The sequence below is a fragment of the Echinops telfairi genome, unplaced genomic scaffold (genome assembly GCF_000313985.2).
Source record: "Echinops telfairi isolate 266 unplaced genomic scaffold, ASM31398v2 ScPeMD7_23;HRSCAF=83, whole genome shotgun sequence".
Classification (NCBI taxonomy): domain Eukaryota; kingdom Metazoa; phylum Chordata; class Mammalia; order Afrosoricida; family Tenrecidae; genus Echinops; species Echinops telfairi.
In genome coordinates, this window is record NW_022103920.1 from 51,208,588 (window position 1) to 51,232,393 (window position 23,806).

The 23,806-nt window shown below is 38.8% G+C and overlaps 1 protein-coding gene across 1 annotated transcript in view; it reads right to left on the bottom strand.

Annotated features, from left to right (window-relative positions):
* The window catches only part of SEMA3D (semaphorin 3D), a 244,665-nt gene that overhangs the window by 34,761 nt on the left and 186,098 nt on the right, over positions 1-23,806 (bottom strand). Inside the window, exons 9-12 of the mRNA XM_004702630.2 lie at positions 18,555-18,666; positions 16,906-16,975; positions 12,938-13,082; positions 2,047-2,269 (exon numbers count right to left, since the gene is read on the bottom strand). Of these exons, the coding sequence (XP_004702687.1) occupies positions 2,047-2,269; positions 12,938-13,082; positions 16,906-16,975; positions 18,555-18,666 (550 nt within the window). The remainder of the gene's footprint in view (positions 1-2,046; positions 2,270-12,937; positions 13,083-16,905; positions 16,976-18,554; positions 18,667-23,806) is intronic.

Sequence of the window (23,806 nt, forward strand, 5' to 3'; positions counted from 1 at the left end):
ATCTACCCTGTCGTAGAAAGTCACTAAGAGTCCATATCGACTGGACCGCTGTGAGTTTGAGGTTTGTTTGTTTGTTTGTTTGTTTGTTTCTCCCATGGAGCAGCTGGTGGTTTGAACTTCTGACCTTGAGGCTGTAAGTTCAAGAAGGACCTTCTATGCCACCAGAGTTCCTATTAATCTAGAAAGCTTTTATTAAGTATTTATTATACAACTCATCATAATTGCCTTTTCTGATCATGCTTTCTGTGTTAGGCTGAGTGGAATACACCGGTGGATTACATCATGAGCACCACCAGTTAGGAGTCCCCTCACTGCCAAACACCCCTGAGCATCTTGGCCGAGCTCAATTGATATAAACCTCAACTATCACACTTGACTAACACATAACCAGTGGAAAGAAAACTCTTTGATGATATATCCACATGGAGAAAACAGGAGCTCAGTTATCAAAAGGAGTTACAGGAAAATGCTTTTAGGCTAGAAGCTGGTCTCATTCAAAATTATTTTAGCTCAACTTAAAAGAAAATAACATGGATGAAAATTTACACACAGTCTAAAAATATTTTAATATAGCATCATATGTTGCAATTCCACAAGGTTACAGGCAATTTCAGAAAGACAATCAGAATAACAGTTAATGACAGAAAAAATTCCCACTTGGGAATGAATTTATACAAAATAAATGTATTTAAAATTGTGAACACTCATATTGGAGTGTAATTGCATATACAATAATGAACTTGTTTGAACCAAATTGCCTAGATTAGTTAGCTGTTTTTAAATGTCTCCGGGGTCTTTAAAAATATTATACATTTTCCAAATATTAAATTAAAAATCTTTTGCAACTATGATTTTCTTAATATAAGCTAAGTAGTACCACCTAGTGGCTGAACAGAATTCTTAACATTAAGCTAAAACATCGAAATAAGTTTTGGATGGACAAAGCAGCAAATTTGCTAGACTTTAAAACAAGATAATTCATTGAAAGTGTGACCCCTCACTAGCCATCTCTGAAGCCTTGGGGACATTGCATATTCTCTTAAGTGTTCTTGTGTTATGCAATAAGAGTTGGTAACTGGTATTCTCCAAGCCTAGTCTGTCAAACAATGCTTCCTGGTAAACCTAACTTCTGTGGAAACAACATACTTCAAAAAAAAAAATTTATCATGAAACTGATTTGCACTTCTAAAAGTCTATTCAAATAAAAATATAACACTTGTAAAACTCCCATTAACTTCTACTTCTTTATGCACACTTGATCCATTAAATTACATAACCTTACCTAGTCTGCAGTACTCTCGTTTTAATGATATGTGGTATCCATACTACCATTAGAATACACATGACATTATAAGATATTACTCTTTCATATATTTAAGACTCACCAAATAAGTAATTTTTTTTCTGGAACAAAACACTTCTAATAACTCAATAATTTAGTTCACAGACAAAAAAAAAATAAAGAGATAAAAGTACAGGCTGCAATACTGAGAGTGAGATTTAATACACAAAACTCAATAAATGGAAAACTAATCCCGAAGTTATCACCACATCGAGGTCCTTAGAAAATCATGCTTAATATATTGAAAAGTTATCTTAGTAACTCAATTGAGCCAGTTATTCTCAAATTTGGGTGAATCAAACCTTTGGGATAGAGTTTACCAAATATAATTTGGAAAGTGTAAAAATTGAAATTAATGGACCGATACCCTATGTGTTTCATTTTATAATGGACCAATACCCTGTCTGTTTCATTTCAGCCCACAGTCCTTACACAAACAGGTAGTGACCAATGCTCTGGGGCAGACACACTGCGGTCATAAGCTACAGATGTATTTTCAATACCTGACAATAGGCCGGGAGAGATACACGATTATCAATTAAGAGCACAGGGAAAACCATTTCAAGAAATACTGACTAGGTGTTGGCGAATAATTGGTTCATTTTTACTTTGACCAATTAATGTTTTTGAAGATTTTTCTGTTAATATGAAATTATGCTCTGAAACCAAAACATATATTTTAGAGTTGATAGGTTTGAGCTTACCTGTGCCAAGAAACATGACGTCGTACTGGCCATCTTCTGCAATGACGTGATCCACCACAATCTGTGTCAATCGGTAGTCCACATTGATTCGCTTGAATGTTGGTCCTCCTGCAGCTGGGTAGACTGACTTATACATCACAGGGTGGCGCTTTATGAAGCTGATAACATCGTCTGGAAAATCTCGGGTGGATTTAATCAAAGGGTCATACGTCTTGCTTGGACACTGAAAATAAATGAGAGGAGTAAAGATTTTTCCTTGCATGCTTACTTTCAACTAGCTTTGTCAGGCTCAGCATTCATAACACGAAAGGAGTGGTACAAAAAGTCAACAGAGGACTATTCGTACTTGTAGATGAATGCAGAAGGAAAACTAATGAAAACCCCATTACTCTGCAGTCAGTTTGGCTCAGAGGTGCCCACAGGACAGAATGGGGCTGCCCCATCAGTTCCAGGCTGTCTGTTTTCTCTGCAAAAGGCGACGCCCCACATCACAACACACAGGCTGGCGGATTGAAATGGCCCAATTTCTTCAGGGATTGAAGGCTTAACCACTGATCCACCAGGGCCCCTTGAATGCAGTACACCTGGAATGTATTTAAATACAGTTTATCTCTCAAAAAAATATTCTAAACTGTAATTATGTGCCTGTTTTTACTAAAGTTTCCACAGTGGGTTTGGATTATTTCTCATGAAGATAGGATGAAATGGAACTTGAATAACTGTTAAGAAGCTGATCCATAAATATGGAGACAAGTGGAAAGATACTATTTCCCCATTTTCATAGGAGACATGTAAAAGTGAAAATTTTAAATTGTGTTCATTAAAAATTAGAAAAAGTACAAAAAATTACACTTAAAAGACCTTTAAGGGTTTGCGATGATAATTACATAGTTATTTTTAACTGGTGTGAAAATTATACTGTGAACATGTCATCAGCTCTTCCCCCACCAAATCTATGAAGAATCCCTTGGGGAATTTTCCATTTCAATCGAAAATTGCTTCTTTCATTTTACAACCACAAATTCAATAGTTGGCATTATCTGCCCCCTGGCGGTCAGAAATAAAAAGTTCAAACTCTACAAAATGAAGCATTTTGATGGTTTGTTTCATCTTCCAGAGCAGTGGTTCTCAGCCTTCCGAATGCCGCGACCCTCTCATACAGTTCTTCATGCTGTGGTGACCCCCAACCATAACAGTATTTTCGTTGCTACTTCATAACTGTCATTTTGCTACTGTTCTGAATCCTAATGTAAATATCTGATATGCAGGATATATTTTCGTCGTTACAAGTTGAACACAATTAAAGCATAGTGATTAATCACAAAAGTAATGTGATTACATATTGCGAAATATTTATTTCTAGTGACAAATATATGACATGCTGTCTTGAAGCATGGTGTAGATGGGTGACAGTCTTCACGCAGGGTACTCGTATGTGGGCCTATCTGCATGTGGGCGGACCCGCCTGAAGACGGATAGAGGAGCAGTGGGTGCCTCGGTTCCTAAGACCATCAGAAATAGGTGTTTTCCCATGGTCTTGAGCTACCTCTGTGAAAGGATTGTTCCACCTCCAAGGGGGTCATGGCCCACAGGTTGAGAACCGCTGCTCCAGCGACAGGCGCGCCTTGGTGCAATGGGATAAACGTGCGGCGGGGTGTTCCTCCAGAGGAACACGCTGATCCCACTGATCCTCCAGAGGAAGATGAGGCTGTCTGCTTCTGTAAAGATTCCGTTTCGGAAAAAACGACTTTGTCCTATATAAACACTTGTTATGAGTTGGAATCAACTCGATTACAGCAGGTGTCTTAAGTTTATTATGGGCTACGGGGGTGGGGTGGAGGACTAGTGGTGGTTAGTCCTGATGGTGCTGTGGTTAAGCCCCGGCTGCTAACAGACAGGTGGATGATTCGAACCACCAGCTGCTCCGTGGCAGAAAAGATGGAGCACTCTGCTTCCTTGAAGATTAAGTAGCCACTGCTGTCCAGTAGATGCAGACTTACAGCGACCCCACAGCGTTTTCCAAGACTTTAAATCTGTACCGAAGTCACCAGCCTTATTTTTCTCTTGCAGACTGGCTGGTGGGTTCTGGTTTAAACACTTAACCCACTCTAGAGCATCAGGCCTCATTTCTCCTCCGTAGATATTATAACTTTTGAATTTGTGGAGCAGGTCTCTGCTGTCCTACGGGGTCACTGTAAGTGGAATCCACTCATGGGCAGTGGGTACTAAGTATTTTATAAGTTGACTTAATTTTTTTCGAAGAACAGTACAAATTCGAAAACTATTTTATAACTTGTTTTAATTTAGGCAACCACCTCAGAACAAACTTATCACATCTCATTCAAATTCTTAAGTGGAGATAAATGATTTTGGAGTTAAACTTTTATGATATAACAGAAGCATTGAGAATAAAGTTAGTGATATTAAAGAACGTTTGCAGCAAAGGACCATTACATATATATTTTAGGCCATTTGAAAGCCTAATCTCCACTGGTTATAAGAGGCACTCATTAGAATCCAGTCAAGACACCAATGAGCGACTGCCCTTGCCACTCAACATGCTCATGAGGATTATTCTCAGGGAGCAATACATTCTACAGTTTGTTACATTCTATGACCCCTGACTCCAAATTTCATACCAATCACATCATAATGTCTCAATGCACTAGAAAAAAATGTTAAAGTTGCCCTAAAAACCATGATGACAATCTATATAAAATTTGAGCTATTTTTGTGATATTATCGTCTCCAAAAATCTGGTGTGTCTGAAATTAAGAAATGTACACTTTCTTGCTATCTTTTATTTGCCCCAGGTCTGCACTAAAGAGGTTAGGAATTTCCAAGAATATTAACCATTTGGTTCTTATTTCGCATATCCTTAGCTGGATGTTGCTTTAAAGATCTAAGTCTGTATCTTCATTGTTGAGCGCACTTAGCCTCCGGCCAAGCAGAATCTGTCAACTCAATAATGGAAGAAACCCTATATTTAATAGATTAAGCAGGGACTCAAAATACCTACGACGCTCAGAGGGTTCAAAGCTCTTATCCAATCATAGTCTGTATGTTTGAGGCTCGGTCAGAGCCATTCATAGTGGATTTGTAGCTTAGGCTGCTTATGGAACAATTGGTTGGTCTATCATTAGAATCAAAGTAAAAGCAAGATTTTGTCTGCATTACACTTTGAGCAGCGATCCTACTTAAAGAAGAAAAAAATCTCTTTTAACTTTGCAGCTGTCATTATGTAGGCCCCATATTTCAAATAAAATTATATCATGATCTCTGGCACCTAGTTTTGATACCAAAGCTTTATATCGTTTGTATTTTTAATGTAAAGAAATAGAATTGATTTTCTGAACCGGGAATAAAGAAACAAATATGGTCATTTTCTCATTGCCCACCTCTGACAAACGGTTCAAGTGTAACACAATCTCAGGAGAAAGCAAGCAAAGGAAAACCTGGCTTCTGTTGACTATTAAAAATGGTCTTCTTTGAACACTTTCTTTCTTTCTTCACGGCCAGCGTTTGCACGAGATCTTTTATCTTCTGAGTTGCGGTGGCAATCGCTCAGGTTCGTGTCTCCACTCTGCTTTCATGAATGCAAGTGATTTGACAGTCGCCCCCTGAGGTTTGCACCCAATATTGTAATTTCAGTACATTCAAACCAGTCGACTTTTTTGCTTTGATATTATATAGCTGGGAAGCACACCGATAAAAAAATAACGTGAGCTGCCCAGCAACAATGCAGGTACGAACAAACTGGAAAAGAAAATGTCTTCTGTTTCCTCCAACCAGCAGCAAGAAGAAAGTGTGGGGGAAGCCATCACTCACTGAAAGGGTGTTTTCAATCATTTATTTTCCTTTAAAAACTCCTATGAAATTCTCCTATCGCAGTTCTTGTGTGTGTGTGTGTGTGTGTGTGTGTGTGTGTGTGTGTGTTTTCCTCTCTTCCTAGACGGGCTTTTAATGTGTGGCTATTAGCACACACTCTCTGAATATCCTCTAGAGGATCATTTATTTCTGCCTTCAGCTTTTTTTAAACATTTGTCTGATTTCTACCACTTTAGCTCCCCTAAGTGCAGGGGATAAATCAGGGAGATTATCTGTGTCTCCACATACTCTTTCGAAAGGCACCAAGCAGGTTTAAAATTTGGAAAAGAAAAAAAGAAATCCCTGACCCCCCACTTTAAAATGACAGCATCTTTCTGGAAACATTCATACCAGCCCAAGGGGCCCAAGCGGGGACCTGCCTAGACAGCCCCCGAGATGAAAGAGCAACCCCCCCAGCGACACGCCCGGTCCCGCGCCTATCTCCCGGGCTGGCTGCCACGGCTGGTTAGGTGTGATCGTGTTATGCTTGGCAGATCTGCACAGGGCCTTTCTGGTGCAGCGGGAAGCAATGGATAAGAGGAGACAAATGGTTTTTATCCAATGAGAGAACTTTGCCCCTTGGCAAGGTCCCAGACAGCTGTTTAAAGTTTTCTCCTACTGCAGCTTCAGGCTGTTCTCTACAGGTTGCACTTTCTCTTCAACTAGTGTGTGTGTGTGTGTGTGTGTGTGTGTGTGTGTGTGTGACACAAATGTGAGGGAAGGCATGGCACACTGGGACCCTGGACCAAGTGGGGAAACAGATAAAGGACACGTGACTTTTAAGGGCAGACCGCAGAAAGGCAAGTGCGGTCTTTTTGCTTTGCTACTATCTAGCTGGGAAGCTACCTGGCTTACTCATCTAAGGACCAGTCCATCAGAACTAAGGGCAAGCCAGCCTCTATCTTGGAGATCAGACATAGGCCACGGGGGCAATGACAAGCCCCAATCCAACCCACTGTCATGGAGTCCGTTCTGATTCCGCAACCTCATGAGCAGAGGAGAATTGCCCCTTTGGGTTTCTGAGTATGTAAATCGTGAAGGGAGTAGAAAGCTCCTTTCTCTCACCAGCACCCAGTGGGATTTGAACTGCTGGCTTTGTTGTTAACAGCCCAAAGCATAACCCTTAGGACAGTGGTTCTCAAGCCTTCTAATGCTGTGACCCTTTCAAACAATGCTTCGTGTTGTGGTGACCCCCAACCATAAAATTATCTTCGTTGCTATTTCATAACTGTAAGTTTGCTACTTTTATGAATCGGATGACCCCTGTGAAAGGGTCGTTCGACTCCCAAGGGGTTGTGACCCACAGGTTGAGAAGCCTGCTGCCTTAGGAACAATTATAAACCAAAAAACCAAACACACTGCCATTGAGTCAATGCTGACTCACAGCAAGCCTATAAGGCAGGCTACAACTGGCCCTCTGAGTTTCTGAGACCGTAACTGTTTACGGGAGTGAACAGCTTGTCTTTCTCCCTCAGAGTAGCTGGAGGTGGAAACTGTCGACCTTGAGGATTGGAGTCCAAAGTGTAACCACTGTGTCACCAGGGCTCCTCCAAGAACAATTGTAGAAGGGACTTAAGACAATATTCTAGTGTTCCCTCTCTCTTAGATAAGAAGCCCAGTGGGTGCAGTGGGTTCAATCACAAGGTCAGCTGTTCAAACTGGCATAAAATGAGGACGTCCTGCTCCCTATCGATCTACAGGGCCTGAAATCCTAAGAGCGGTTCTACTCTGTCCTTTAGCATCACTGTGAGTCGCAGCACCTTGATGGCAGTTGTTTTGGTTTGGGGTTTGTCTTAGAGGAATGCCTATGGCAGAGAAAAAGTAAAACACCATTAACTCATAGAATCAGTTCTAGGGACTTGGAATCAGGAGATCCAGATGCTAGTTCTGGCCTTGCCTCGCCCTCTGTTTCACACTCCTAGAATGCAGAGCCCAGCGGGACAGCGCTCACAAAGAATGATGATGCTGTCCAAAAGGTGTAAGGGCCTGCAGTGAAAAAAATGCGGAGATGAAAATGAAACTGAAAATTCAGTATGATAAAGATGCAGGAATGCATGGGCCACAGACGCATGAAACTTCCCTCAAGTTTTCCATAGATTTTAAATATAATAATCAATCCTTACTTATCAGCAATGTCCTAAGCGAGAACAGCAATAACAAAGGGGTGGTTATACTCTGTTGTGCATAAATGGGAGACTTATGAGAAAGGTGAGAGGATTCTTCCATTACAATGAGCATTTGCCAGGCTCTGATGCGCAGCCTATCAGATGACACGTTAAACACAACACAACACAACACAACACAAGAGCGTTATTTCTTAATGAGGACAGCCTGGACTGTAACCTAGATTCAAATGAGTAGATTGATAAAGACATCAAATCTTCAGATTTGCGATTACAAAGACACAGAAACACTTGAAAGCAACGTGGGAGAGGACAGAGTGTGGCATTCCTGCAAATCCAGACTTTTAGGCACAGTAGGGACAGACAAGAGGGGGTTAAATAATTATGAAAATTTGGGGTTCTACAGTTACTTTAAATCCACACTGTAGAAAACATCAACTAAGACTAAAGATGAAACTTTTATGAAATAATTCTATCTCTAGGTCAAGAATCAGAGATGCACCCTGCTGTATGCATACAGTTGACAGATGTGTTATCTCCACGATATACTCCCTCTGAGATTTATTTCTTTGAAGTCAAATTATAACCCAATTCTCACGTAAAGCTGTGACACCTTGAAGTGTTAGAATAAAAAAGGCCTTTCTTGAACAGGCAAATGATGCAAAACTTAACACTGGTCCAGGGTAATGTGTTTGGCTAGGCAAACTTTCCAATTGAGCCTGGCATTACATGGACTTGGTGATTTCTCAATGTCTTTTTTCACTTAGAAAGTTTTATAATCGGGTGGGAACGAAGAACGACTGTCAGACTCATCCACACCCACATCCTGAGTTTGGATAATTTTATCTCAAAGCAGAGAAGATGGACACTGGGAGCCCAACCAGAAAGGGAGGAAACTGTTTAATCTTCACCTTGGAATTTCTCTAGAGGAATCCTATGCGAGGATCTGTGCACGGTGGCCTTCTTGTTCAGAAGGAGATTTGAAAACATATAGGAAGTGAAGCCCCCCCCCCCCCATTAAATATTTCGTAGAAGCTGACAAATTGCTTGACTTTCTTCTCAGAGTGGATCTTTAAACACAACCAGTTAATCTCTGAGGATCCCTGAGTGGTGCAGTGATTACACGCAGACCTGCCTGGAAATGTTTGCCTCCGCCAGGTCCTTCTGCTTCTTCCACATCTTACGGGGCAATTCTACTTTCTTACAGGGTCACCATATGCTCGCTAATAGGTGGACTGACTTTGGGGAAAACGTTTTATCTTTTTGTAAAACCAAAATTCTTAACGTAGAATTGGGAGTTTAATTTGATTATTTCATTAAGATAAAACGATTCTTCAAAATCTTGAACATTTTAACATTATTCTTTTTTCATACAAAAAGGACACACTATTTTCAGATGGAAATCATGGAAGAGCAATTAGCAGGAAGAAAGAGATTAGCTTAGTGGTTTTGATATTTTATGCCACTTTAATACTTCTTCCTAATATTAATAAAGAAGAACGAACAGAAAAAAAGTAACAGTACCCAAGATTAGAACGAGAGCCCAAGATGAGCGTGTATTTGTCTGTGCGCTATCGACAGTGTAACATGCTGAGCAAGGCTGGGATCAATGTACGTACTTTAGGTGAGTTTTACCATTTCACGGTATTGATTAAAATATGCCCTTGTTTCCAATTTTTTAATAAAAACTCCTAGGAATCTTTAGAATTATGCCTTGTAGACCTTCTATTTTTACTAATTATTATCCCGAAAAGGTTAGCTTTTACTGGCATTAAAGCTGTTAGGGGGACGTTTAATTTGTTGATTATTCTCTAATGTCCACAGAGATAAATCAAGCTATGAAGTTAAGAGGAGTAGTAAAAAGATGGAGGCCCAGGTGGTAATTCCTATAAAAGTCTTTAATATTTTAAAGCCCAAAATAACTAAATAAAAGCATCAGCAGTTATTTGATAAAATGGAATTTCTAGGTGAATTGACATTTTTATAAAATAAGAGCTCACAGATTGTCAAAAATTCCAGCAAATTAACTCAAGATTATTGAAATATTCATTTTTTTAAAAAAATTTGACCTTCCAAAGGGAGTACTTATCTTCACCTTTTTTAGAAGATAATGACAAAAACTGAAAGTAGTTTTCAAGTCAGCAGTTGCTAATATTTTACATTCATACGTTCATCGTTAAAATTCCTATGAACAAAGAATAAAACTAAGAATAACTTTAAAATGATAAAACAAATATCAAAAATGAAATGTTTGGTCTTTGAAAATATTACTAGATTCTAAGTTTCATAATAGCCTGTTTTTGTTTTTTTAATTGTTTTTTTTTTGGTTGGTTTTCTTTTTATCAATTTAGAATTTATACCTAAGCTATATCATTTGAAGCTTATTACCAAGACCCAGTAGGTCAATGAAAAAGTCCAGCTGAACGAAGTACAGTTTGCACAGATACTCTATTTGGACGCCAGGGGGCAGAAGAATCTGTTAAGGTGTACTGAGTCTGTCAGTGCATCTCTGCGTACCGGAATTTCCCGGCATATTTCCATGAGGAGTAAGTAGTGACATCATGGCCATGAGAAGAATTTAGCTTTGACTCACATCAGAGGAAGCACAGCATTCTCTCAAGACTGAAAATAAATAAAGGCCTATGACATGCTGATTTAGCTTAGGAGTAATAAAAACAGATGGCAGGATAAGCAAAATGATTTAGAATTCAACATTAAGAGCCATGTAGAAAAAGAAAATAAAACACAAAAATGATTTTAATCATGCACTTAAATTTTTAGCTTACGGATGAAGTGACTTTGAGTAACTATTCATAGCACTTCATGCCGAGGTGCCGCCTAATCAATTCCACCTATAGCGATTGTCTGGAGAGCAGAACAAAGCCCTGCAGGGTCGGGGCTCTCCTCACAATTGCTTCTAGGCGGGGCCTGTGTTGCAGCCCCTGGGTCAATCCGTTTGGGCAGGTGCCTTCCTCTCTTTTGCTGCACCTCCACTTAAGCGAGCATGATGTCCTTCTTCAGAGACTGGTTTCTCCTGATCACGTGGCCAATGCACGGACACGAGACACGTCTCACCCCCACGGCCTCTAAGAGCATTTTGGCCGCGTTTCTTCCAAGACAGATTTGTTTGTTCTTTGTCTGTTTTTACAAGAGATTTCCAGTATTCCGAAAAGAAAGACAATTATTCAGTAGCAATTGATTTCCAGAATTAAATTGCCAGGACTTTCTTCCCACTGCCTGGGACTCTCCGCTGAAACCTGTTCCTCATCACAGCAAACACCAGTTCCTGTCAACAAGCGGGACTGCCTGCAGTGTGCTGGCCGGGAGTCAAAATCAGGTCTCCAGCGTGAACAGCAGGAATTGGCAGATCTAAATTTAATTCCAATCCCAGGGTTCCTCAAGCTTGAGCCCTTGCACATATTGTTTCCTTTGAAGTGCTTTTTTTTAAACCCATAAAATTGTGAGAATAAATATCTACCTACCATGGTGTCATAAGAATGCAATGGAATCATTTACATATGCATCAAGAGAATTGTTCACAAAGGTTTTTGACAAAACTTTCTGAATTGGAATTTTGTCGGCAATAGGATCAATCACAACTTCAAACAGATTAAAGAGAGAACGAGTGAGAGAAGGGGAAGCGATTCTGTTCAAATAACTGCAGGTAACTGGACGTAGGACACCCAGCCATGCATCAGAGTCCCCGCGAGTGTCTGGGGGAAGCCTGTGCAGAAGCCCCGCCTTTGAAGACGCGGCACTGGCAACAGTTTCTTAGCCGCCATCAGTTTTCTCATGGTAAAATGAGGGGGCATTTGCCGCACAGACCATACGCTCTCTAACGTTCATTCTAGTTCTTACGTTCTTGAAGTTTATAAATGCAATGACTTGATATGCCATGAAATAAAATTTTAGTCATTTTATGAATGCAAAGCTATTGCAAATATTATATGTATCATATAGTTTATGAAGAACATATGTGGAACAGAATTTCACAACAGGTATATGAGGTTCCCAACATCAGCATCAGCATGCCAAATGTAAAATAACATAGGAAAAACACAGGACTAACAATTAAAAAAACTATGAAGAGAAAGTAAAGGAGTAATAAGGAGTCTGCACACTTCTACATTATTCAGTCAAGGATAAAATAGGAAGAGCTTCCTCACGAGATGCCATGCAGTTGATTTCAACCTGTGGCAATCCCATGTGGGCAGAATAGACTTGCCCCTCAGCCTGCTCCAGGCTGTCAGAAGCAGGGGGGCCGGACTGTCTCCCCAAGTGCCCAGGAAGACTTGGGTCAACAATTTCGGGGTTAATCATCCAGCATTTAATCACCTGGACTCCTCAGGCACTAATTAATTGAAAAAGATGATTTGTTTTCTAAGTACTTTCTGAGTACTTTCTGAAAACTTTTCACGTAATGTAAATTAAAACTAAAGGCTCTGAATGATCTCTATTATTTTTTTAAAAAGAAAATCATTTAGAATGTTGTAGTGGGTGTTGCTTAAGACCTGGATACTAATAAAGTAAATGTCTCCAGGGGGTGGGGCTCCTTTCTGAATTACAGAGCAGTCCCCTCACCCCCAATAAAAGGGAGATGCCAGTGAATCCAAGTTTTTTATGGAGAAAGGCAAACAGATCAAGCTTATTGGAAATCTCTTGAACTCAGTAGCAGCGTAAAGGACTAAGTGCCTGGATGCTGCAGCCAGAGAACTTAGATGTCAAACCCGACTCCATTATTTATTAGCTCTGTGACCCGGGGCAAAATGCTGTGCCTGTCTGTACTCGGGAGTCTTCATCAGTAAACTTGTTCATTGGTGAGGAGGACCATTTATTATAGTCTAATGAGAAATGTAATATGGGCTTAAAAGCATACTTCAGTCAGTAGGTCGGATACATACTGTGCCAGGTCGGGGATAAGGAATTCTTCTGTCATATTGCACCCAGCGATGGTCAGCACTTTCCTTATGAGCATACGGACCATTGAAAACAGCTCTGATGTCAGCCATGCTGTACACGCAAACAGCGGAGCCTTTGAAGATGGAGCTGGAAAAGGTAGCAAGATTCAATTATTCACTGAAACCTCCAGCCAACATCTATTGAGTGCATGTTCCAGATACTGTAGACCAAAATGATGGAGCATATACCATGTGCTAAGAAATGTAGACAAAAGGAGCCCTCCTGAGGCTTATGGCCCAGAAATCCTGAACAGAGTTTGATAAGAGCTACGCTAAATATGAGTATAAGAAGTGAGAGTTGCACCTGGATGACTAACCAGTATAGGCGGCCAGGTTAGTTGCTAGCAGGGAGGTGACATCTAAACTGACACCAATGGGTAAGTGAAGTTATCTAGAAAAGTATATGGATAAGGAATAATGCAAAATAATGAATATTATAGTTATCCACCTGTTCTTGAATTTTATTGAAACTATCGTAACATATAACCCCCCTAGTACAGTGAGTGCCATGGGAGTGTAACCAGAGGGTTGAACCCACCAGCAATTCACTGGGAGTCCACTCCCATAAGGCTTTGCAGTCTCTGGAACCACAGAGACAGTTGTCTTCTCACCCAGGGAGGCATCACGCGTCGGAATTCACTCGATGACCGAGAGTGTGCCTTATTTGTTTTTATTATTAAATAAATAACAGTCTTTAAAAATGCTTAGAAAATAATCCATATATACAACCTATTTCCCCCAAAACACACCCAAATCCTGTAGATAAGTGGCTACTGATCATCTCACTCATTTGTTTTCTAAACGTAGGGTAGTGTACAAAAATATATCCTGCCAAATAAATTCCTCATATGATTTTGGTTTATCTGCTTTAAAATATTGAAACAACCTATTTTTGCTTGCCCTTGAGTTTAAGTTCAGGAACTACAGCGCCTTATGTAATATTTAAAGTTACTTGTAGTCACACGGGATGGGGGTTCACATTATTGAAAAGCAAAAAAATCTCTAAAGGATTTTTAAAGATTTTCTTTGAGTCCCAAACTTCCAGTGATTCCTGATTTTAAAAAGAGATCATCCTAATCATCTAAAATTAATAATGTATCAACACCATACAGATGAGTTAATAATGCTCTGAAATGAGTATCTCAATGATTACTATTGTTAGAATGATATCAATGGGCACCATCAGAAGGTGCAAGAGCCCTGGTGGTATAGTGGTTGGTTAGCAGTTCAAAACCACCAGAAGCTCCATCGGAGAAAGATGAGGCTGTCTGATTTCTCAAAGAGTTACAGTCTCAGAAACCCACAGGGGTAGATCTACCTGGTCCCGCAGGGTTGCTAGGAGCTGGAATTGACCTGAGAGCAGTGAGTTTTGTTTTGTTTATAAGGAGGTCATGGAAAACAAAAGGAGAAAACCAAAGCTGTGAGGTGACACTGCCATCAAAGCCGTAGGATCTCTTATAAGATTTCCAAGCACCGATGACTCAAGTCTAAAGATATTGTTGTTATGACAGGCTAATGATATCTTTGCATTGGATAAAGAATGTGACCTGCACCCTGGCAGTACCGCAGTCTTAGGGCAGCACTAAAAAGAAAACAAAGCACAACAAGAACAAGAACTGACTGGTAACTTCACACCCTTGGTGGGCCGAAAATTGGTACGCACAAAGAAAACTACCCCGGGGCTATGTTTTCCTGGCATATATCTGTGGCTTGTGTGTGAAGCACACAACGACTGGAAAGTAAGAATGTGAGTGGAAGGCTGCCCAGAGAGCTAGTGCCGAGATATGAAACGTAACAGACACCCTGTTTTCTTGCACCTTTTTATATTCAAATACAAACTAATGGGAAGAGGGCGTCTAAAACAAGAACGTCTTATGCTATATCTTACGGTATCTTCTTTGTTCTCAGGTGTAACATGGATATTCAATATCTTATATTAAATCAAATGGTCTTTTACTTGAAGATGCATTTTTGACACAGTCATGCATTTTAAATGTTAAATCTTACATAGCATATTATAAAACAAATGAGGGGCAGACAAATAAAAGAGCAAACTCCAATTTGCAAACTATTTTAAAAAGGTACTCAAAATGAAGCAAAATACTGTTTCTCTAATAGCGAGAATAAGATTGTCTGGTAGCGTACAGAGTTACGCGTTGGACTGCTAACCATAAGGTTAGTGGTTCAAGCCCACTAACCACTCTCTGGGAGTAAGAAGGGGCTTCCTGATCCTGAAAAATGTCAGCGTCTTAGGATCTCACAGAGGTGGTTCTGTTATGTCACATAGGTTGGCTATCACTGGCAATCAACTTAATGGTAGTGAGTTTTGAATCTTGGATCTTCTAATATTAATACACGTTGATAAAGACCTGTAGGAAAGCTGTTCAAAAAATGAAATGTAGGATGTAGCACATGTTTTAGGCAGTGACGTGTCAAGAGTAATGACTAAGCTTACTTATCCAATTTAACGTCATTCGAGGGAAGTGCTTATGTATTCTGAAAAAAGCCTCACAGAGGCAAGTTTGGATTAAATTGTGTTCCATAAAATAATTGGCAACTTGACTGGACCATCCTTCCCTGTGTCATGCAATTATCCTCCATTTTCCGATGTGGTATAATTATCTTTTTTTTTTCTTTCTATTTTTGCATGTATTTTAAAAGCATTTTTATTGGCACATCATTTACATATCATACCATTCAATTGTTCAATCATATTAAAAACGGTGGTGCAATTATCACCAAAATAAATTTAGAACATGTTCTTATTTTTTGTACTCCTTATTATTAACGCCCCAATTATCTTATAGGGTATAGTAAACACTCACCTCTAGCATGTGAATGGAGCCATGATGGCCCTGTGGGTTAAGCGTTTGGCTGCTGACCACGGGTTGGCGATTCAACCCCAGCAGTCGTGTCTACTCCTGTAAAGACTTACAGTCTGAGAAACCCTAAGGGCCCGTTTGGCTCCACTCTGCCTCATCAGCGCTCTATACACTAGAACCCACTCCAGGGTGGTGGGCTTGGTTTTTCAAAGATGCTACTTCCTCAAGATTAAAGGCATGTATATTAATGTAGTGGATGAAATCTACAGAATTAGTTTGTATCTTGAATCCATTTATCTTGAGATATAAAGGGGATTAAGCAAGTAAGCAGAGACGGGTTGGACCTACTGCCACCAAGCAAGAAGGACCAGTAATGGAGTATGTCTTCAGGGCCGATGGTGTCTGCACTGTAAAGTCCCAGACTCAGGGCAGCACAACGCTGGTACGATTTTTGGGACGACAATCACAGAACAGCATTAACCAGAAAGATGACAGAAAAACAAGGTAAATCTTCTTAGAAAGTTTTAGTTTTAGTCCAATTTACGATGAGTTGGTAACTCTGGGCAATAATGCAAATTCCTATTGGCTAAATTAGTAAACATAAAATGATAGCAAATGATAGCAAAAAAAAGTACCCCATCTTTATGGGGTACTGAGAAGTCAAATAAGATAGCTTCATTTTAAAATTCAAGACTATACCATTTTGGGATAATAGCCAATAAAATCCTCTAAGCTAGGCAGCTTGGAAGTATTAATACTTATGCTATATCTTTATATACTTTCTGAACTAATTCCACAGACACGAGTGTGGGGAACAGCATGTGAACAAAGTGAGTCATTGCAATAGCACTTGTAACAGCAAATGTTTGCAAATAATATAAATATCCATTGGTAAGACACTGGTTAAATATATATGGTAATTGATATAAAGGATGCTCCTCTGTGTAAAATAAAAAAGAAACTATGTATTTATGTTAACATATTTCTGAGAAACACTAATTTGAAAAGTAAAATGCAGGGACAAAAATAATATATAACTTATGCCACATGAAGATTCTCAAACAGTTAAACATATTTCTCAGAACATACCTGGTTGTAGTGAAAACTCCATATACTACAGGATTTCTCTCATCTCTTGTGGGGAGTAAGTAAATGTCTTCTATAAACGTGGGGAAAATCATATTTTTATTTTCCAGCGTTATAAAAATTTTACAAAAACAAAATAACATTTGGGAAGCATTGTAAACAGTATGTAAAATAACAGAACCGCCATATTATGCCTTAAGTCATCAAAATTAAAAGAGTGATTTACTCACGGCAACATAATATTAAACATTTAACCCCTTAGGTGTTCTCTTGAATTGCAAATAAATGAAATGGCTCATTGATGATCCCCATAACTATTTCCAACGAAGATTATATGAATCATAGAGAAGAGAAACCTAAATTACAGCTCATTTTCAACTTGCAGTATAAAGATAACCTTATATTGAAAACTTATTTAGTAATTCAGTTTCCTTTTTGGTACAATACATACTCGTATGTAATGAGTGCGGTGCATATGAAGCTGAGCAGTATTGGTCCTGGCACTTGTGGGTTAGGTGGGGGGCTACTCACTAGAAGGTCCAGGGTACAAATCCCCAAGCTTCTCTGCAGAAGAAAGAAGAGGCTGTCTGCCCCAACGAAGATTGATGGTCTCTGAAACTCTACATCGGGTTGGAACTGACTCAGTGGTAGTGGGTTTGATTTCTTGGTTTTACTGTCTTGAGAAATATAACTTATGCTGTGGATGTACATTATACACATGAACAAATCATCCACAAATATTGAAATCTACTAATGTAAAATATTGAAAAACAAAAACCTCACTGCCATCGAGTCAATTCTGTTTCAAAGCGACCCTGTAGGCCAGAGCAATACTGCCTTTGTGTGTTTGAGATGGGCTGTTTCTCCCATCTTTATGGGAGTTGAAAGCTTCACTTTCTCCCTCAGAGTGGCTGGTGGTTTTGAACTACTGACCTTGAGGTTAACAGTCCAATGCATAACCTATGACACCACCAGGGCTCCATGTGAAATACAATAATAATAAGACCATTTAATGCATGTGTATATATATGCATACATTTTTTACATTATATGGTAAAGACATAAACAAGTTCAAGAAGATAAACATAATAATGTTGAATTTCTATACAGCAACCAACACCTATCTAGAATTAACTTTGGGGAAGATAAAGGAGGTGAAGTGAAAGAGAAGAATCTCTTCTAATTTTCCGGAGTTTTCTTTATACTGAGTCAGAGGGACACAGGTCACCATGCCTCTCTTGTCGCCCAGCAGAGGGCAGTCATAGAATAAGGAACCTACATTCTTCCCACAGCAGAGAGAGGTTCTTTCTGAAAGGGAAGATTGCATAGAAAATGGACAGGGAAAACACAAAGGAAGGAAAGGAAATGGACAGGTTGGATTTGCTGTCCCCAAGCAAATAATTTTCTGCTTTTGCTGCAGGGGTTGTTTTTTTCCTTCATTATTTGTTGAGGATGCTTACAGAGCAAAGGTCTTTTAATTCTCATGTGCCCAAGCCTGGAGTATCTTTATGCCCTTTAATATGTGTTCAATTTTAGTCAAGACTATTTCTGCCAACTGTGGCAAGCTACATAATAAGGCTTCAGAAATAAAACAAAAGACAGATGACTTGGTTAATTAGGCTCTGTTAAGTAAGAAAGAATGTACAACTTACGAAGCTCATCAAAGTAAGTATCTGCCCCACTTCCTGGAATCGAGCAAATCAATCTGGCCTTAAGGAAGGTTGTCCATTTGTTTATCAGACTGCGTTGTCCTCCTACGTCATTCTGGCAAGGAGGGGGTGGATATAGATAAAGATTTACTAACATGCATCTATGCCACTACAAAGAGTCCCTTATACATGTTATTACCTGTAAGGACACAGGACTTACATAGCTGGTCCTTGTCGTTCTAAATAAGGAGAGAGGCAATTTTGTCATTCGACATTCAACATTTTTCTCTTCTTTAAATAAATACAACACTGAACGAGAGGGCTCATGCAAGGCGACCATCAATTAGGCAGGCTTGGATTCAAATACCCCCTAAGCTAGTGCTTTCCTTCAGGACATACAAACCCCACGGATCTACAAATACCAGAGATCCTATAGGACAGTGGAGAACCGTCCCCTTGGGTTTCTGAGGCTGTAAGTCTTTCCGGGAGCAGAACGCCTCACCTTTCTCCCACTGAGCACCTGATGGGTTCAAACAGCTGACCATGCAGCGAGCATAGCCTGAAGCATAAGCTGCTATGCCACTCCTTGGACCTACAAAAGGCTATTTATTACCCCAAGTCTCTATTTTCTTACCTATAAAATGCCTGGGGAAAATAGCTATAATGATAAGTAAATAAAATAATGTATGGAAATTCCTTAGCCTAATACTAGGTCCCTTGAGGTCAATAGATGCTAGCATTGAGTTGGATATATCACTCACGTGATTGATATCAATAATAACATTCCTTAGAAATATGCCTCATTATTTTGGAGATGTCTGGTAAGCATTGGGCTGCTTAGATGTGCAAGATCTGAAGCTCAAACTCATTAGCCACTCCGTGGGAGGAAGATGAGGCTATCTGGTATTGTAAGGATTTACAGTCTCAGAAATACTATATAGAGTCAATATGAGACAGAACCAACTTGATTTAAAGAAAAACAAATCATCCCTCTCCACATATAGCTTTCACAATTAAACTTTAAGACAACATAACGATATGCACAATGACTTACTTAAAAGGCAATTCTAAGTATAAAACACGGATATATAATTGTATTGTCCGTGTTAAATTTTTCTCTAAAACATTTCAATAAAATGTTCTTTATATATTGGTAAACATAAGTTTTTTAAGAAACTCAAACGGATAATGTTGTTTTACTATCTAATAGTGACTCAGAAGCAGCTTCTTGGTTTTACATTATTATGTTTCTGTGATTACAAAATTAATCTGCCATTTTATTTGACTCAACTAGCTCTGTGCTCTTAATAATGCAAAATAAGTTATTTCCTGAAATAAATATATTACATACATAACTTTTGGTTAGCAAAAATTAATTTTTGAAGCAAATTTTCCATGAATGTATTTACATCTAAATACAAATTAGGTGAGATATATATATAATCCCTCTGTGAATATATAATCTGGAAAGTTGGTAAAAAGTTAATTTTCAAGTTAAAACTTCAAGGCTGAGTATTTAGCAATTGTCTTACCCTTGCTTATATGTTATTTCTGAAAATGAAATTAGAGTAAAACATCCAAGTGATCACTTCACACAGGAGAGTCCTGCGGCATCTACATAGCTGCTATTAGGGGGAAGCTGCTCCAGGGGAGAAGAGAGGGGCAGTCGATAGATATGAAGATAGATGATAGATACACAGACAGATATATAGGTAGATCTTCGGGAAATGTGTTAATCAGTTTCTCAGTCGCTCTCAAGATATTAACAGAAAGAATACCTTGTGGAAGAGCTGAGCAGACAAGTACCTTGAGACTGAGTATCATATCTCTCCCTAGAGTCTTAGCACCCGTACCAAGTGTACATATGGTATGTGGTATATAGAGTGGATCTTTCTTTACATTCCCCTCCACTAAACACCAGAATAATTTTCAATAATAATTCTGTAAAAATAAAACCTACTAATTTTTAACCTGTTCTCTAAGTGTACAACAATCAACAATTTAAGAACTCTTTAAAATTATTATATTATTTACATTCAATACATTATGAATACACTTATATTTGCAATTAAAAATCAAAAAGCAGAGTGTATTTCATTTGGAATGATGCAAAATCATGATGAATTTACTTTGGGAACAAAGGTAGCAAGAAGCTGAGTTCAGGCATGCTGGAGACGGACTGCACATATCCCTAACGAGGAACTTCAAAAAGTTAGCGAGAAATTTCAATGATCTTAATTCTACTTTCCTATAAACTTTTTCAGGTCTTCGCATACCATAAGAGTTTATATACACACACGCAAAGAAAGCAAATCTGTTGCCATAGCTTTGCTTATGACGCATGGCAGCCCTGTGTTGCCAGGCGCTTCTCCTGCAGCACCAATGGGCGGGCTCACGCCATGGAGAACACATCACTTGCACTACCCAGGGTTGGCCTCACAGCCGCACACATAATGGAAGCACAACGTTAAACTAACAGTGTGAATGAACAAAAGATTGAGGGCAGCGTGTCTTATCACTCATGCTGTTTAGAATTGTTGATGCCGCCGCCTTGTGATAATGAAGAACTACAATAGCTTTTAGTTAGCTTCCTAATGGTTGGAATCCTTACCAGAACATGGAACCCCTTCTAGTATACTCACAACCCAAATGGAATTATGTTACTAGCATCCTACTGGGCAAGTGCTTAATACAAGTGTGTGGAATGATTAATGAATAACAACAAAATGCAAGATAAAAGTGACAAAAATCTTTAAAAAGACATAGCAAGAAATTTGAGCCTCTTTTGAACTTTATATATATATGTATATATATACATAATGGGGACTACATATAATAGGGAAATAAAAGAATTCAAGGAAGAATTAGATTTAATACTAAATGTTTAAAAGGTAGGTAGAGATTGTTTCAAGAAATAGTGGAGGTGCTGAAAACAAGGGAGAAAAGACAACAGGTGAAAAACTCAAAGATTTATGTGGAATTCAAAGACTAATTCAAACTCAATCATGACTACAGTAATGGAATATGTTTGAGAGTATGTCATAGAACGAAATTGGAGTAAATTCAAGAAGTCTTAAAACCAAGTAAAGGTGGTTATCCATATTAAATGTATAATAATTTCTATATCATTTAGTAATTAGCAAAGAAGCAAATTATGAGATTTAAAAAAAATAAAATGAATACATAGCAGATTCTCTGAGATTCTAATGTACTAACAAGTATGTCTATAATTATAATTCAAATTTAATGTATTATATGGTTATCTATCAGGATTTAGCAAGCTATTGGATGAATTTATATGTCTGTAGACATGAAGACAGATTTAATCTTCTTATTTTTAATACTAATATCCCCAGATCAACTTACAACTATACATTTAGATGCTAATATAAATAATTGGTTTTTTTCCCCCATCTTAACATTGCACCTAGGAATATATGTATGGTAGGTAATGTGAGATAATGTAATAATGTATATCTGAGATTATACAAAAGTTAGAGATTTTTTGGTGAATTTAAATTAATGAATTCGTCAGTGAGCCAATTTAAAAGCACAAGGTAAGCCATCTCCTCATATTTCTCATGACCTTTGATGATTTTAATTCAATTACATTTTTAATCATCGACATATATAATTTTTCTTCAGCAGAATCTTAATTGTACAAATAGTACAATTGTATTAATTTTAATCTTAATTGTACTAATTAGAACCTTGGTTAGAAAATTTTCATTTTAATGTATTCTTCTCATATACTTATGCTATTTGTAAAACACTACTGGCCTATATTTGTCTTATTTAGAATGATGATGATTATTAAAATAACATTGATGCAGAAAACAAACAAACAAAAAAAGACCTTTCATTTATCATAAACATAATGCCCGGGGCTGTGGTTTATTGCTTTACCCTGGTATGAAATAGGCACTCAGATGATTTTTTTCGCTGAATAAATAACAATATATGAACTATTTACTCAAAAGCACCCTTTAAGCACATGTCCACATGATTACTTCATCATGAAATGTCACCGACCGTACTCTCTCGACTTTCTGTTAGAATGTGAAGGTGCACACATTGCAACTCTGATGCCACCGAAAGGCTGATAACATGTTTTAAATGAAAATTCCATTAAAGACAAGTCTCCATTCTCAAAAGTAGCCAGCCCCCTTTTCTCTTTGTAATGATTACCCAGATCTCATCACAGACAATGATGAAAAATCCTAACTAGCCTTTAAGTTCCAGATTTGATGGATCCAATAAAGATTTATAATGGAGTTGACTTATTTTTTTAGCTTTCCAAATGAAAATTGAATCCTTTGAACAAGAGAAAAGCAAACAAACAAACAAATCAAGTCAAAGACGAAAGCCACCTGCTGTCACTAAGAAAACAAATACAAAATAATTCTGCCTTATCGACAATTTCACTTTTCCTGGTTTCCGTTCCCTAGGCCAACCAAGATCAAAGACTGCCAAGCGTGTGAGCAGTTCTGAGTGGGGTGATAGAATGCAGGCTGGGGGGAAGTCTGCGTACACACTGGGTAAGTGCTCGACGGTGTCCTGTTGGCCTCCCATGGGTTAACGCTCCCAGGGCACCACTGAGCACCTGCTCTCTGAATGGATAACAAGAAAAAGAAAGTATCGTGTGTATGTATATATCTGCATCCACTTGGGGTCTTGGAACAGAAGGTGATGGGAGGAGGGGATACTACACTTTCAGGGATAATAGCCCTCAGGAATAGATTATAAGCGTTTAATGACTTGATAGTACCTATTACAGACATCCAGAAGCATGACCCCTGATGGCAAAGTTCAATTCCCCAGGAGTTGTGTTTCCTCAGTGAGGAAGTGTCAGTTGACTGGCTCTGTTGACCAGCTTTTAATCCTAGGATTTGTTTGCAAATCCACACAATCCCGCCTGAGAACTTTAACCCCAGCAGAGGGCTGAAAGAGAGGTAACTACTTTGGTACGAAATTGTCACCTCTGTGTTTATTTTTGTGAGGTTCTAAAGAACACAGAAGTCTCACTAACACAATAGATTTATTATTGAGATGTCAACATCAGCAGCTTAGTCACCACCCACTTCATGTGTCTCCACTCAATTGATCACAGCCTCTTTGTGTTCAGGTTGCCAAGAGCTTAGACCTCCTCTGCCCAAAGATGAACATGAAAGTAGCAAAGACATTCCATGTAAACAAGGTTCTCCACCTGTGTCCTGTCTGGGCGGTAAGCACCCGGGTGCCTATTCTTTCTGTCT